The sequence below is a fragment of the Sorex araneus genome, chromosome 2 (genome assembly GCF_027595985.1).
Source record: "Sorex araneus isolate mSorAra2 chromosome 2, mSorAra2.pri, whole genome shotgun sequence".
Taxonomy (NCBI): Eukaryota; Metazoa; Chordata; class Mammalia; order Eulipotyphla; family Soricidae; genus Sorex; species Sorex araneus.
The window spans coordinates 56884791-56901637 of NC_073303.1; the positions used below are offsets into that span (position 1 = coordinate 56884791).

At 43.2% G+C, this 16847-nt stretch overlaps 1 protein-coding gene across 2 annotated transcripts in view; it reads left to right on the plus strand.

Moving 5' to 3' along the window:
• Positions 1-16847, plus strand: part of VIRMA (vir like m6A methyltransferase associated) — a 60487-nt gene that overhangs the window by 36833 nt on the left and 6807 nt on the right. For both annotated transcript variants that reach the window (XM_055126708.1, XM_055126710.1), the window contains exons 12-19: positions 2286-2379; positions 2480-3024; positions 3544-3779; positions 5668-5920; positions 7553-7770; positions 10923-11055; positions 15135-15287; positions 15744-15904. In XM_055126708.1, the coding sequence (XP_054982683.1) occupies positions 2286-2379; positions 2480-3024; positions 3544-3779; positions 5668-5920; positions 7553-7770; positions 10923-11055; positions 15135-15287; positions 15744-15904 (1793 nt within the window). The remainder of the gene's footprint in view (positions 1-2285; positions 2380-2479; positions 3025-3543; positions 3780-5667; positions 5921-7552; positions 7771-10922; positions 11056-15134; positions 15288-15743; positions 15905-16847) is intronic.

A 16847-nucleotide genomic window follows, 5' to 3' on the forward strand; every position in this document is an offset into this window, starting at 1 on the left:
TATGGGATGCTGGGAATCGAATCCGGGTCTGTACATGCAAGGCAAACACCTTACCTGCTGTGCAATTGCTCCAGCCCTGTCATAACACTTTTAAAGCAATTCTGTGTTAATGTATTTTGGACTTCATATGGAATCGGTGAAGACCAACATACTTAAATTTTCCTCTTAAGCTTATGAAGCTTTTTTTAAGTTCATTTTTTCTTTTTAGTTCATCTACTATGTTGACATAGGAAGGGCTGAGGAAGCTCATAGAAGCATATGTAGTTTTGAGAAAGGGGAGCAGACTCACCTTGAGTCAATTACCTGCTCTTTAGTTTAGCAGATGAGTATATAAATCACCTTGGTCTTAGAACTGAAGTGTACTATTAGTGTATGTGTATTATCTAATCCAGTGGTTTTCACCACCAGCCAGTCCTCAGGTGTAAAGAGAACAGAAAGCCCTAGGCTGATCTGCTTCAGATTTGTTCCCAGTTACTTGTCTCTCCTTGCCGTTCCCTTTCACTCCATTCCTCCTAACAGTAGTTTGGCCTCCTTATGGTGCCATCATCTTCTGTAGTTTTACTTCTGTGTCAGGTGGTAGCACTGTAGCACTGTCATCTCGTTATTCATCGATTTGTTCGAGTGGGCACCGGTAATGTCTCCATTATGAGACTTGTGTTACTGTTTTTGGCATATCGAATACGCTACGGGTAGCTTGCTAGGCTCTGCTGTGCGTTAGGTGTTATCTAGATGTTTTTATTCAGTTTTTCATTTTTCAAGAGTATTATATCCTAATATATTTAGATTGTCCTGTATTCAGGGTAGTTGGGTCTGGGTATATTCCTTTCCATTAAAGAATCTAATAAGTATCAGACAGTTTGTGTAAAAGTATTTAAGCAACAATATATTTTTCTTTTAGAAATTTAAATGTGGTACTGCAATAAGGAATTTATTTTTATGTAAATTTTCCCCATCATTACAGTTATTGTAAGTGAGTTTTATTCAAAGCTGTTGCTCAGGGTTGGAGTGATAGTACAGCAGATAGGGTGTTTGCCTTGCGTGCATGCAACCGACCAGCTTCCATTCCGGCACCCCCTGTCGTCTTCCGAGCACTGCTAGGAGTGACACCTAAGCTCAGAGCCAGGAGTAAGCCCTGAGCTTTGCTGGGTATAGCCCAAAAACCAAAAATAGAAACACAAAAAACAAAACAAAAAAGGCTGCAATTTCACTTTTGTCCTTTGCTGCTCTAGGCAGTTTGTGACTTAATGAAAGGACATGAGAAGGAGATTACAGGCAAAGGGCCTCTAAGGTGGCAAACAAGGTTAGTTTTTTTTTTTCAGTTTTCCCACTAAATCTTAGAAGTTGAATTTCTTTTTCTTTCTGTTTTTCTTTTTTTAACTGCGTTGAAGGGCAGGAGAGGGAGTGCACAGGCCCCTGGCAGCTGCACGTGGAGCCTGACACCACCACCAGTGGCTCCTCAGCCCAGAGCCGGAAGGGAGCCCCGAGCACTGCAGTTGGGAACTCTGCACAAGTACCCCAAACCTGCATAGAGCAGTCAGTTCTGTGGAAGCTTTAAAAAAAAAAAAAAGAGGCAACTCAAATGTTAACTGTTCCCAGGCAACTTAATACTGGCTTGTCCTAAGAGCAGGCAGCTCTTTCCTTTCTCCTCTGAGCATGCTCCAGCTGACTGCATGCACAGGCCAGTGGTACCTGTGTATGCAGGGAGTACTTATGCTTTTCTTTTGGTACTTTAGTTTCGAGTAAGGTTATACATCCATGGTGCAGAGGATGTGTGGAACGAGTATAGAGAAAGGTACAGTTCAAATTTTTAACAGACAATCTCATGCACTTTATGTTAGTTTTAGTCAGTACTTGCAATGTACAAAAATTAAGTAAAGAAGTAGTCCTCACAGGGCCTCTAGTTGAAATTCTTTTTCGAGGGGGAGTGGTTGGAGGGACTTTGTGGCCACACCCAGCAGTGCTCAGAGCTTCTTCTTGGCTCTGCACTCCCGAATCACTCCTGGCAGGGCTTGGAGAACCATATGATGTGCCAGGGGTTGAACCCGGGCCAGCCGCGTGCAAGGTAAGTGCCTTTCCCACTGTACTTTTCTCCAAGCCTTCTGAAATTAATATTTTTTCCATTGAGTCATTTTATTTGCTCATAAGTATTACATCCATAGAAAAAGAATCCTGGGATTTCTCACAGGCAGGTTGAAATTCGTATTTTTTAAGTGAGTCGTCTTTGGGATCATCGCTTGAACTGATTGGTAGCAAGGTAATGAGCTTTCTGTTCTTTATTTCTAAAGAATATTGACAACTTGATGACCCCGGAGGGAGTTGGCCTCACCACTGCTTTGCGTGTTCTTTGTAATGTGGCGTGCCCACCACCGCCAGTTGAAGGTAATGTAGCTACAGTACTTTAAAGCTCTTGTATTCTATTAAGTGAAATATTCAGAACCCTTCATTGTAATTCATTTTTCCCACTTTATCCTATGGAAAGGTCAACAGAAAGATCTGAAATGGAATCTTGCTGTTATTCAGCTCTTTTCAGCTGAAGGAATGGACACCTTCATTCGGGTTCTGCAAAAATTGAACACAATTCTGACTCAGCCTTGGAGGCTCCATGTCAACATGGGGACAACCCTTCACAGAGTTACCACCATCTCCATGGCCCGCTGCACGCTCACGCTTCTCAAAACCATGTTAACGGAACTCTTGCGAGGTGGATCCTTTGAGTTTAAGGACATGCGCGTCCCTTCAGCACTTGTGACTTTACACATGCTCCTGTGCTCTATCCCCCTCTCAGGTCGTTTGGATAGTGACGAGCAGAAAATTCAGAATGATATCATTGACATTTTACTGACTTTCACACAGGGAGTCAATGAAAAACTCACCATCTCAGAGGAGACTCTGGCCAATAATACTTGGTCTTTAATGTTAAAAGAAGTTCTTTCTTCAATCTTGAAGGTTCCGGAAGGATTTTTTTCGGGACTCATACTCCTTTCAGAGCTGCTGCCTCTACCATTGCCCATGCAAACAACTCAGGTATCACTTCCATGTAACATGCATCTTATAAATGGCTGCTGTAAACGTGTCTTAAAAGCCAGTGATTAAAACAAAAACCAGGAAACACAATATGCTCTCATCCTCATCCTCTAAAAAAGACAAGATAACTGGATGAGGGTGAGATAAATGGAAACAAGTTGCTCATTAAGGAAATATGGAGTTAACATTTTAAATTGATTTTTGTTAATGTGAATTTTTATGTATCATTGTACCTTTGTTATTTTTAAATTATTTTTTCTTTTTTATCATGCAGTAGAATTTGCCAGTTACTAGGTTGCTTCACCAATGGACTGCTCTGCTTACCGCTAAACCGGGAACAATAAGATCTATCTGCATTGAATACAAGCAAATATTTAGTTGTACTATAGAAAATTAAATGTTTTATGAATGTGGTAAAGATGTTCTCTTCATAACAGTTCTTCCTGAGTACATTTTGTGACTATAAATAAGTATTTAAAAAAAAAATCTACGTACACACACATTATACTTTCTTAACAGGTGATTGAGCCACATGATATATCAGTGGCACTCAACACCCGGAAGCTGTGGAGCATGCACCTTCACGTTCAAGCCAAGGCGCTCCAAGAAATCGTCCGCTCTTTCTCTGGCACCACCTGCCAGCCCATTCAGCACATGCTGCGGCGTATCTGTGTTCAGCTCTGCGACCTGGCCTCACCCACTGCGCTGCTGATCATGAGAACTGTGTTGGACTTGATTGTAGAAGACTTGCAGAGGTATTTCCACTTGTATCGCAATGTTCCCTCAAGTTGTCCTTGCCCCAGAAAGACTTTTTCACCTCAGATTTGGAACCAAAGTTGAGAATGCTCAGACTTCTTTTATATATACTTAATGCAGACACAAGTATGTGATTCTTTGTTTTGCTTTTTCTGGTCTGGATGCTGTTATAAAATACGAATGCGTGTGTACGTGGAAGGGGGTGATGTGATGTGTGTGTGTTGTTCATGGGCTCTCAGGGCGGCTCTCTCTCTCTCTCTCTCTCTCTGTCTCTCTCTCTCTCTCTCTCTCCCCCTCCCTCCCTCCCTCCCTCCCTCCCTCCCTCCCTCCTAGTGTTCAGTGCTCTCGATTTCCTGTGTATGGACCAGATTGGGATGGCTCCTCCTTGTGCTCTGCTTCTGTGTGCTGCTGTGCTCTCTTCTGTCCGTCTCTCTGTCTCTGTCTCTTTAGTCTCTCCTCTGATCTCTTCCGACCTCTCTCTGTCTCTGCTTCTGTGTCTTCTTCCCGCTTCTGCTCTGCTTCTATGTCTACTGTCCTCTTCTGTGCCTTTTTTCCTTTCATGTCTTCTGTTACAGTCTTAGTTAATATAGCAGTCACATAGGGCATAACACAAAGGTGGGTTGAACATTAACAAATCAACAAAGAGGGGAAAGACCACTCCTCCAGGAGATTAACAAAATCTCATCTGAGGAGATTACTCCAGATTACTAGGAGATCCGCTCAAGGGCAGGATCCCTTCATGGGGTGTGTCTCTTTCTTCTTTCCTTAGCTAGTAATTCACTTAAATAGTTACAGTAAATTTACTTCTAATATTTCTAGCAATGCCATTCTGTATGAGCACAGTGAGAGATATATTAGACTTAAAGTTTGGTTCTTCCTGAGGACATTCACTATATATTCCAGACCACAGTCCTTAGGCCTAGTCTTCCCCCATCAGGGTCCTAGTCCTTTTGGATCATGACAGCATTTGTCTATGACCATGCTCTCAACTTGTAATTGAGTATTGTGTCACTTTGGCCTGGCCCATTTCGATGCCAGGGTAGTTCACACCTGGGTCCATTCCGTCCCTCGTCGGGACACTGCTTTTGGGGTGCTAAGAACTAAGGGCAACTGAGGCTTAAGTTGAGAAAGCAGATGCCCGGGAGTAAATATTATTGGAGTCAATCAGCTCCCAAGTTACAAAGCATATTAACTGTCTTCCTGTGTCCATACAGAAAGGCCATTGCTTTAAGGTAAACTAAGTTCTCTGCAGCAACGCTAAAAGGACAAACCCAATGTTATCCTTACAGTATGCCTTCAGCACTGTGGGGGTCCTCCAGAACAACATGGAGAGGTGCCAGGAAGCCAGGTAGTGCCTTCGGTCAAGCACAGGACCCTTGCCTGCTCCCCAGCTTGGGAAGACCCATTCCTGGTTTCTTTATGGGTTATTTTAAATTAGAAAACTGTTATTTCATGTGTATGATACTTGACAGGAGAGAGTAGTTTTCACCAAACAAAGTACTCTGACTAAGCACATCATTATAAACCCCAAATCATCAAAACGTGTAGTAAACATGAAATGCAGGAAAAGTTGTCATATCCAAGGAATGAAATGCTTATATAAGATTTGTTTGTTTGGGGGCTGGAGTGATAGCACAGCGGGTAGGGCATTTGCCTTGCACGCGGCCGACCCGGGTTTGATTCCCAGCATCCCATAGGCCATGAGCACGGCCAGGGGTAATTCCTGAGTGTAGAGCCAGGAGTGACCCCTGAGCATCGCTGGGTGTGACCCAAAAGCAAAAAAAAAAAATAGATGTTTGTATAAGTTGATTTATTAAAAAGCAGCTGTTGTTTAAATGCCTTAAAATCAGGAATTTTGATTGCTAAATTGATTGGTTTTTATTTTAGCACTTCAGAAGATAAAGACAAACAGTATACCAGCCAGACCACCAGGTTGCTTGCTCTTCTCGATGCTCTGACTTCACACAAGGCTTGCAAATTAGCTACTTTGCATCTAATTAATGGGACTATTAAAGGTGATGAGAGATACGGAGAGATATTCCAGGATCTGTTAATGTTGGTGCGCTCTCCTGGGGACAGCGTCATTCGCCAGCAGTGTGTAGAGTACATCACCTCCATCTTGCAGTCGCTCTGTGACCAGGTATCTATCATTGTTTAGCAGATTTGTGTGTATGCTTCTCAGGGCCTTTCTTGCTAGACCTTTTCCTGGGAGGGACAGAGAGAGCAGTGGCTAGCGTTTGATTTCTATTTGCTCTTTAAACCACATTGGGTTTTATGAGAGTGAGGAAAAGTATCAGAGCAGCCTAGTTACCCTGAGGTCATAAACATTCTTGGCCTCATCCTGTTGGATTTCCCGACTGAATCAAGCTGTGTTTTACAGTTTTCAGCTGAGTTGAATTTGTTTTGCAGTCCGTCAGTATAATTAATGATAATGACACCCGCCTAATAATTTTCTTGTGAAACTTCTATGTAATAGTTTCTTTTCTATGAAAAGAGTACTAAGAATTTTTAATTATTTAGCATTGAAAAACTTGAAAAGTATTAAAAAACTAAAGGGACTATTTGGTCATACTGCTTTAATGTTTATTTGCTCTACCCACCCATCCTTTTTTTGTGATGTTTTAAGTTCCAGAGGAATATTTTTACTAATTTCTTTTCTCCAAATGTTTTAGATGTAAGCATCTTCAAATGAGTGGGTAATATAATGATTTAAAATATCTGAGAAAAGTACATACTTCACTAAATCATTTGTAGATACAAATTATATATTGAGAAGCCTAGGTTTCCTCTTGAACACTGTCTTTCTCTGCCCTCACACTTCTCACATTTTCTCGTAGTAAAAAAACTGCACTGCAGGGGCTGGAGTGATAGCATAGCATAGGGCGTTTGCTTTGCACTCGGCCGACCCGGGTTCAAATCCCAGCATCCCATATGGTCCCCTGAGCACCGCCAGGAGTAATTCCTGAGTGCAGAGCCAGGAGTAACCCCTGTGCAGAGCCAGGTGTGACCCAAAAACCAAAAAAAAAAAAAAACCTGCACTGGGGGGCTGGAGCGATAGCACAGCATGGAGGGCGTTTGCCTTGCACGTGGCCGACCCGGGTTCGAATCCCAGCATCCCATATGGTCCCCTGAGACTGCCAGGAGTAATTCCTGAGCGCAGAGCCAGGAGTAACCCCTGTGCAACACTGGGTGTGACCCAAAAAGCAAAAAAAAAAACTGCACTGCACTGTATCACTGTCATCCCGTTCATCGATTTGCTCGAGTGGGCACCAGTAACATCTCCATCGTGAGACTTGTTACTGATTTTTGTAACGGGTAGCCTGCCAGGCTTTGCCGTGTGGGCGTAAAAAATTCTACGAGACTTAATTTTTTTAACGTTTGAAGAGTTATTTAAAATGTAAAATTACTGCCAAGTAAAATATTTCTCCTTATTTCTATTGTTGTGATCTCTATATTAGCTTTTATAAAGGGCAACCCCCCCAACACCCAAGACCCACTAATTGGGGGCCTTAGGGGGAGGAGGCTGGTTCTTTCTAGCACCTTCACACCTTGTAGAGCCCAGGGTGTGCAGGCGGGCCTGGGGACTGAACGCAGGCTCAGCTTTGGAGCTCTCACCGCAGCCCTGGGTTCTTTATTCGTAGCATCTTTGAATCTATTTGTGATGGGATGATGATGATAATTAATGAAATAATCACTAATTGTGAAATAAAAATCTTTCAAGTGATGGTTATAGTCACTTGGAAATTTTTTTCTCTACTCTGTTTCCTCGCAGGACATTGCTCTTATTTTGCCCAACTCCTCCGAAGGTTCCGTTTCTGAGCTGGAGCAGCTCTCCAACTCCCTCCCCAACAAGGAGCTCATGGCCGCCATCTGTGACTGCCTGCTGGCCACGCTGGCCAACTCGGAGAGCAGCTACAACTGTTTGCTCACATGTGTCAGGACGATGATGTTTCTTGCAGAGCATGATTATGGATTATTTCATTTAAAAAGGTAATGCCTTATATCATGAATATACGTTGAAATATGACTGTTTGCCCTCAGATTATTCTAGAGTTCCTAGAGAAGACTGAAGCTGTAACTTCTTTTTATGGAAAAGATTTGTTTCACTCCTGGTGCTCAGGAAATTGCATGCGGTGCTAGCGACCAAACTGGGGTCAGCTGCATGCAGGGCAAGTGCCTTAACCCTGTGCTGTTTCTCTAGTCCAGAATTTTAAATTATTTAAGAAAGAAATGTTACCGTTTCAGAGATGTTAATTCATGCTTTAAGAGAACTTGTTTTGTTGTCCTTCAGAGGTCATATTTGGTGACCGTAAAACCAAAAGTGTTGATTTTATTTTTCTGTGACGAATATCTAAGAAAATTAAATTTTCAAGTGTAATTTCTGTTTTTTTCTCTGTCTGACCCTCATCTCTTTATTAGGAATGTATCTGGTTATTACATACATTTCATGCTTATGAGATAAAAGGCACAATTAAATACATATTTGTTCCTCAATACCACAAATGTGTTGCATTTGTGTTCTTGATGCTGTGTTTGACGTGGTGCCCACCTTCTTCATCTTCGTATCCTGATAACCCTGTTTGCTGTCTTGTACGCTCTCTTTCCAGTACCTGCTACATATCCAGGTCCTCTACTTTCTCCTAACCCTAATCAACAAAGACTTGATGTTTTATTTCCCAAATGTCTTTTTCCCTACTGCTTGGATATTTTTATCCTTTAGCACAGTGATTTTTTTAAAATTTACAGTCCATAAAGCAGCGGTGTCCTGCAGGAATAAAAAAAAAAAAAAGTCTAAATTCACTGCTTTGGAGCTTGACCTATACATTATATATATAAGAAAGCCAAAAAAGTTTCTTAATCCCTCTGGTTATAGACTGTCATAGACGGGAATGATAAACCTCAGAAATCAGTGGTATTCTATTGATATTAGCCTTGATCATTTGATTGCGGTACTATCTGCCAGGATTATGCTTGCAAACTCCATAGGGCTTTTTTTTTTTTTTTTTTGGACCACACCCAGCAGTGTTCAGGGGTTACTCCTGGTTCTGTGTTTAGAGTCACTCCTGGCTGTGAGGATGGGACCATATGGGATGCCGGACATCGAATTCAGGTCATCTGTATGCAGGGCAAACACCTACCCTCTGTAGTATCTTTCCAGCCCCTAATTTTTCACTTTCAATCACTGAATTTTTTTGACTACCTTGAGACTGAAGATATTCTATTTTTGCTTAAACAGTTTGTTCCCCCAGGCTTTTCTCTACCCCCGTCACAGAGCCAGAAGAGACCCCAATACTACCAGGTGGTCCCAGAGCAAAAATTTTAATCCACTAATTTAAATGTCCAGTAGTGAATCTTGGAATGTAGCAATTATCACTATAGTCTCCTAGTGGTGATTTTCTAACTCAAAAGTTTGTTTCTGATTTGTTATTTTTCCTTTTGTGTGGAAGAATGGTTATTTTTTATATGTTCAGGAATCTGTTGGTTTGAACTCCTGGTGTAAATATTTTTCTTAGTACTATCATTATTATTGAATTACTGTGAGATACAGTTACAGTACTCTTCATGTTTGGGTTTCAGTCATACAATGTTCCGACAACCCCAGTTTCCTGCCCGTTACTCCCCCGCCTGCAACCCCCAGCCCGCCAGCCTGACTCTATGGCCGGCACTCCTTTCTCTCTCCTTTCGGCCATTATGGTGTACAATACAGGTACTGAGAGATTAGCATTTTGTTCCTTTACCTCCTTTCAGCAGGCAGTTCTTACCCAGGGTGAGTACTTCCAGCTACCACTGTCATAGTGGTCCCTCCTCTACCCCAAGTGCCTTCTCCCAGCACTTGAGGCGACTTCCGCCTGGGAAGCCTGCAGTACTGGGAATCAGACCCAGGTCTTGTGAGTGGAAAGTGTGTGCTCTAGACCGTCAAGCTCTCTCTCCAGCTTCTGTAAACGAAGCTTTACTGGAATTTAGCATTTCCGTATTTTCTCTGACTGCTCTTTCAAGATACCAGTTAGTAGCTGTGATTGAGGCTACTGTGGTTTTGCAGAGTTGCCCGTAGCCCAGAGAAACCAAAGGTTTTACACACACACACACACACACACACACACACACACACACACACACACACACACACACACACAGTTTTTTTAATCTTTTTTTTTTTTTTAAGGGCCACATGCTGCGGTGTTCAGAGACTACTCCTAGTCTGCACTCAGATGTCACTCCTGGGGGTACTTGGGTAGGGGCACCATATAGGATGCCGGGGATCAAACCCAGGACAGCCGTGTGCAAGGCAAGCACCCTACCCACTTCACTATCACTCCGGCCCCAGAAAAGCCAAGTTTTTATCATCAGACTCTTTCCATAAAAATTGTCTCAGGGTCTGAGTACTAGTCCAGCAGCAGCAGGTAAGGTGGATGCCTTGTATGTGGCTGTCCTGAGTTCACCCCCGGTACCACATAGGGTCCCTGGAGCCCTGTCCGGGGTGACGTGTGAGTGTAGAGCCTGGATCAGCACTGAGCACCCCCACATGTGGCCCAGTTGCAAGAGCAGACGAGCTTCTAACCTTTCTCAGGGCCCCTTGATAAGGGCGTGCACTGTTCCAGCACCCAGCGTTTTTCCCTTTGAGGATTTGAAGGTTACGGCTGGGGATGTGACTTGGTGCTAAGCACCTGCCTTGTATGCTAAGACCTCTTTGACGTCCGGCTCCACAGGAAGTCTCCAGCTTCCACAGGGGTCAGCTTGGTGGCCAGAGTGATAGTATAGCAGGTAGGGCGTTGGCCTGGCATGCCATCAGCCTGGGCTTGCTCCCGGCCCTATGTGGCCCCCTGGGAACCGCCAGGAATGATTCCTGAGTGCAGAGCCAGGAGCAACCCTGCCCCTCCTCCCACATACACTCTCATCACAGGGCGAGGCCCAAAAACAAAACAAAAGCTGTCAACTCTATAAACAACTTTGTTTGCATTGTATATGTATGTGCAGGTGTACTTGACACAGCTTTTAAAGGGTAAAGTGAATTTTAGGTGGTTTTCTGGTTTCTGTATGCAGGTACACCAAAGTTTTACTTTGTTTTACTGGGATTGTACCTATCTCATAGTAGTTTTGTTTGTTCAAATTTTGAGATATTCTCTATTAATCTTTATTTGCAGTTCTTTAAGGAAAAATAGTAATGCTTTGCATAGTTTACTGAAACGAGTCATCAGCACATTTAGTAAAGACACAGGTGAACTTGCTTCATCATTTTTGGAATTTATGCGGCAGATTCTTAACTCTGACACAATGGTAAGTGTTAGTGTTTCTTAAGTTTATGAACTTTTGTTAAAAGTTAAGGAAACACTTGGATTTAAAAAAATCATGCTATAGTGGTTTTTGGAACTTAGAATAGTTTTTTTCTGTCTCGTCAATGCTACTGTAAATACATGTGTTTTGTTTATTACATAGATTTAGTTTTTGGTTTGGTTTTCGGCCACACCAGCAGTGCTTGGGGTTACTCTTAGCTCTGTGTTCAGTGAGCGCTTCGGTGGGGCAGAGGGAACCACAAGCGGTGTCAGGAGCAGACTCCCTCGGCCATGGGAAGGCCAGTGCCCTGCCCACTGTGCTCTCTCTCTCCCCTTCGCTTGGTGTTTTAAGAGCAGGGTTTATTTGGCCTGAGCAGCGGCCCAGTGGGTGGAGCACTCGCCGTGCACGCTGCTCACCCAGGGGGGTCCCGGCACCACATACAGTCCCCAGGCGTGCCTTGGGCGCAGAGCCGGGTTGCCCAAACTGTACCTCCGCCCCAAGAAGTTTATTGATCTCTTCTTTGTTAGCGTCAGGTCCTGCCGCCGCCTGCGGTGACCTCTTGAGTAGAGAGAGAGGAGAGCGCCTGCACACCCTCCCCGGGCCTCCTGCTCCAAATGTTGCTTACGGGAATGGAAGCTAGAATAGACATAAGAGCCTTTTGCAGCATTTCTACCAGTTTTTACTTTTATCTTCTCAGCAGTGTTTTTAGTAGACTTTAATTCTTAGAGCGGTTTTAGGGCCACAGCCAAATTGAATGTAGGAAGTTCTTGTGTACTTGGCTTTCGCCAGTCCCCTTGTGCAAGATTTTATCATTGTACGTCTTCTCCCGGCACCTCCTACCATCATACTGCACCTGAATGGTATATGTGTTGTTTCTGTTACATCGCTGTGCATGGTCTGGGTCTCTGTTATCATAGTCTGCACCAAAGTCCATAGGCCTCTCACTTTTTATTGATTATTCTATGGATTTTGGCAAGTGTACAGTGATATATTCACCAGTATAGTATTCTATACATTTTAAATCTTTTGTGTTCACCTCTGTGTTTTTTTTCCTAAACTCTGGCATAAAGGCAAATACTGGTATTTTATTGTTCCCATAATTATGCTTTTTATGGATATTATATAATTGGAACCAGGTCATACATAGAAATTCTTCCATATCTATTTTTGGCTTGATAGCTGATTGTTTTTGCCAAATAGTAATACCCGACTGTACTATGTTTTATTTATCCATTAGGTTAGTGAAGGACCATCTTGGTTGTTGCCAGATTTTGGCCATTATTACTAAAGCTCTTAAAAACAGCTTCGCACAGGTTTTATCTAGACCTAAGTTCTCCCCTTTGGAATTGGAGCTGTGGTACAACAGGTAGGGCACTTTCCTTGCACATGGCTACCTGGGTTTGATCCCTGGTACTCCAAGAACCACCAGGAGTAATTCCTGCACAGCTGGGAGTAACCTGAGTATCACCAGGTGTGGCCCTAAAAACTAAAAGAAAACAAAACTAAACTACTAAACCAGAGTACCAGCTCAGTGGGCTGGAGCACCTGCTGTGTGCAGGAGTCCCGGTGTCACCCCCTGCACTGGAGCTCAGTATCACCCCCAAAACAGAGAATAGCGAGCTCTGTAAATGCTTTCCGATTCAGCTAATAGTCTCCCGTCTCAGTAAGCTAAATAATAGCTAGGAATGAGGAAAAAACTAGAAGTCTTTAACAGTTTGTAACCTGGTTAATGTGTTTATTTCTACATATTAGTATTGGTATAGCACAACGGGTAAGGCGTTTGTCTTGCACGCTGGCCGACCCGGGTTCGATTCCTCCGCCCCTCTTGGAGAGCCCGGCAAGCTACTGAGAGTATTCTGCCTGCATAGTAGAACCTGGCAAGCTCCCCGTGGTGTATTTGATATGCCAAAAACAGTAACAACAAGTCTCACAATGGAGACGTTACTGGTGCCCACTCGAACAAATCAATGAGCAACGGGATGATAGGGACAGTGACAGATTAGTATTGGTCTATTAATGTATGCATGCTTTCTTTTGATCTGGGGACTACCGTGGCAGTGCTCTGCTTCCCTACCTGACAGTGGTTGGGGCTGCTCCCAGCTCTGCTTGGGGAATCCCCCAGTACCAGAGGTTGAACCCAGGCCTGCAGCATGGAAAGCATGCATGCCAGCCTTCAAGCTGGCTCCCTGACCCAGTGTGTACGTTGGCTCTGCACACTGGGAACAGTCTTTCTTTCAAGTAAAAGAGTTTGGGAGCAGAGTCGTGCCAGAGATAAGACCCTTGCCCCACATGTGGCCAGCCCCAGTTTGGTCTCTGGCACTGCAGAATGGCATCCTGAGCATGGCCAGGGTGCCCAACCAGGCCCTTGGCCCCTCTGCCCCATCCCCTCCAAATTTTATTTTGGGAAATGAGGGAGCAGGGAGGAAGGAGAGTCACAGGCTCCAGGGAACATGGGAGCTTCTCCAGCGTGGAGGGAGCGGAGAGAGTACATGTCTGGGGTTGAGAGCTGGGCGAGTTCCCGAGACAGGCTGACCGGGAATGCTTCCTCTCGGGGGCCTCTTCGCCCTGTGGCAGTGTACTCTGGTGATTGTGTGGCAGTGTACTCTGAGGATTGTTTTTTTGCTCACTTGAACTTTTTTGAATAAAGATAGATTACACCTCTGTCAGCCTCGCCATATCTGTGAGGAAAGCCAACTAAGGCCTTATGGGACGTACTAGTTTGTTAAGTTTCTCATTAAAGCTGTATGTTCTCTTCCTTTGCACAATGCTAGTGACTTCCTCAGTCTGCTGTTTTCTAAAATGTCAGTTTGAGGGGGGAACTCTTTTTTCCCTTTTCAAAAATTTTTAATGGAAAATTACACAGATATTTGTGATTGAGTTTCAGCCATATAGTTCTCCAACACCAACCTGAGAAGGGCAAATCTTTGAAGAATAATTTTCATTTAGACTTTGTTTTGGGGGCTGAAGTAATAGTACAGTGGTCAGGGGACTTGCCTTTCATGCAGGCAACGCAGGTTTGGTACCTGGCATCCCCCATGCTCGCTAGGAGTGATTCCTGAGTGCAGAGCCAGGAGGAAGCCCTGAGCATCACCTTGCGTGGCCCCAAAACAAAGAAATAAAATGCGTTGTTAGAAATTCCAAGCAGATTTTAATTTTTTTTCTTGTGTGTGGCAGTGGGGCTCAGGGCGGTACATCTCCCCATCAGTGCTAAGGACCATTGTGACAATGTCCAGTGGTCCTTGGAAGGCCATGTGCTACCAGAGAGCAAACTCGGGACCCAGTGAATGCCAGACATGCTGCAGACCTTTGAGCTGCATTCCTGGCCCTCAGTGTTCATCGTAACACCTACTTAAAATGCCAAATCTGGGGCGCAGGTGTCAGTGGGACAGTTCATGTTTCCTATGTCGGAGGCTCTGCTTCAGTCCCCAGCACCCAGAAGTAATAGCTGATGATCAGTCTTCATCGTAGATGATTTTGGGTCCTATATCAGTAGGTGTAATGTCAGATACAGTATTCATTTTGAGCCCTATTTCAAATAGGTCTGTGTTCTGAAGATTCAAAACTATGAGGAGTTTTCTTTCATATGTTACAGTAGGGATGGATTTATTGTCATGAACCAAGATTTGTTTTGCTCCATGAGTTATATAATAAATTATACCCAATTTAAAAACCGTATCTTGGCATACTTTTTATAGCACCCCGTTGCCAAAATGCTGCTTCTCCAGAAAGATAAATTTGAGTTCATCAGTTCTTACTATTTATAGCAGGCATTTTATTGAATGTCAGTACGTCATGAGTCCTGCAAATGCCAGTGTATTTGCCATTGAATATTTTTGTTGAGAAATCTTGTTGCCACCAAATCTTGGTTGTGTCATTTGTATGCATGTGTTTAACTCTGTGAGTCTTACCTTATTTCAGCTTTGAGCTGACTAAATCCTTCTTAAAATTGGTCACTTGTAGCGGTATCAAACCAGTAAATTAAGGGGAAGGTTGCAGCAAATGACTTAAATATCTGAATAAGTTTGGAAGCATCTTTGCAAATTTCTCTGCTGTCAAATTTAACTTGTGTATGACATTTACAGGGATGTTGTGGAGATGATAGTGGTCTCATGGAAGTAGAGGGAGCTCATCCATCACGGACGATGAGTATTAATGCTGCAGAGTTAAAACAGCTGCTACAAAGCAAAGAAGAAAGTCCAGAAAATTTGTTCCTTGAACTAGAGAAGCTTGTTTTGGTAAAAAAGACAAAACAAAAACCAAAAAGCACCTCACTCCCAAGACACATTTCTTCCCAAATTGACTAGTACAGTATAAGTTTTCATAGTGACCTTTCAAAATACCGACAACACAGTTGGACATTTATAACCATTTCCAATAATTATTTGAATCCATAATTTGGAGTGAAGTTCTCCGCTCTGAAACAAATCTCTACAGGAGTAAATGAAGACAATGCTGTCTGAGTTGTTTGTTGTTTGGGTGCGGGTGCCCCTGCTATCATTATCTAGAAGTAAAATGGCAAATCTTTGTAGTGCCAGTTTGATTTGATTATGTTGGATGTGTATAGATTGACGGTACTCCTTATTTCTTAGTAATGAAATGTAGAGCCTTTTCTACTAACGGGTCAGTAGATTATGGGCATGAATGTTCCATTTTTGCCCGCAGCTATTTATTCTGCTTTTGTTTGTATCTAGGAACATTCGAAAGAGGATGACAACCTGGACTCTTTGTTGGACAATGTCGTTGGGCTGAAGCAGATGCTAGAGTCTTCCGGTGACCCTTTACCTCTCGGTGACCAGGATGTAGAGCCAGTACTCTCAGCTCCGGAATCTCTCCAAAATCTGTTCAATAATAGGTAAAACAAGCAATACTTCTTGTCTGGGCGAATAGTTTGTGTCTTGGCTGAGATCTAGAGAGAATCAACGAAGTTTTCAGGGGTTGGAGCAGTACGACAGCAGTCTGGGCATTTCCCTTGCAGTTGGTTGACCCAGGTTCAATACCTGGTACCGCGTATAGTTCCCTGGGCAGTCAAGTGTGGCCCAGAAAAAAAACAAAAAGCCACAAAATTTTTAGTAAGATGCTAGGCAGTAGTAGTTGTTTTTTCACACCATATAGAACTTTGTTGAAAGCATGTTCTTTTAAAATTTGTTTACTTGAGGCTTTTGTTTTGTTTTTAACTTTAAAAGCTACAAACCATTCCTAGTTTATAGGTTATAAAAACAGGCTGGCTAGATGGGAGCTATAATTTACTGATTTTCTGAGCCTGAGTATATAAACATTTTGATTTGAATAATTCTCTTAGCTGTGGTGGAGTTATTCTCTAGTGTTAGGAGAATTAAATACAGGCCAGTTTATAAGCACATTTGTAAGTATAATAAACTTGACTTCTTGAAAATAAAACCAGGGCTCTGTTTTCTGTTAATGAAAGGTCAGAGTTATAATAGGCTTGTATCCACAATACATGTGTTTAAGAGTATTTTTGCACTCAGGAATTACTCCTGGCAGTGCTCGGGGAACCATATGTGATGCTGGGCATTAACCCAGGTTGGGCACGTGCAAGGCAAGCACTTTATCTGCTGTACCATCTCTCTAGCCCCAGGGTACCTAATCTTTTTTTTTTTTCTTTTTCTTTTTGGGTCATGCTCAGGGGTTACTCCTGGCTCTGTGCTCAGGAATCTCTCCTGGTGGTACTTAGGGGACCATATGGGATGCCAGAGATAGAACCTGGGTCGGCTGCGTGCAAGGCAAATGCCCTCCCAGCTCTACTATTGCTCCGGCCCCAATACCTAATTCTTGAA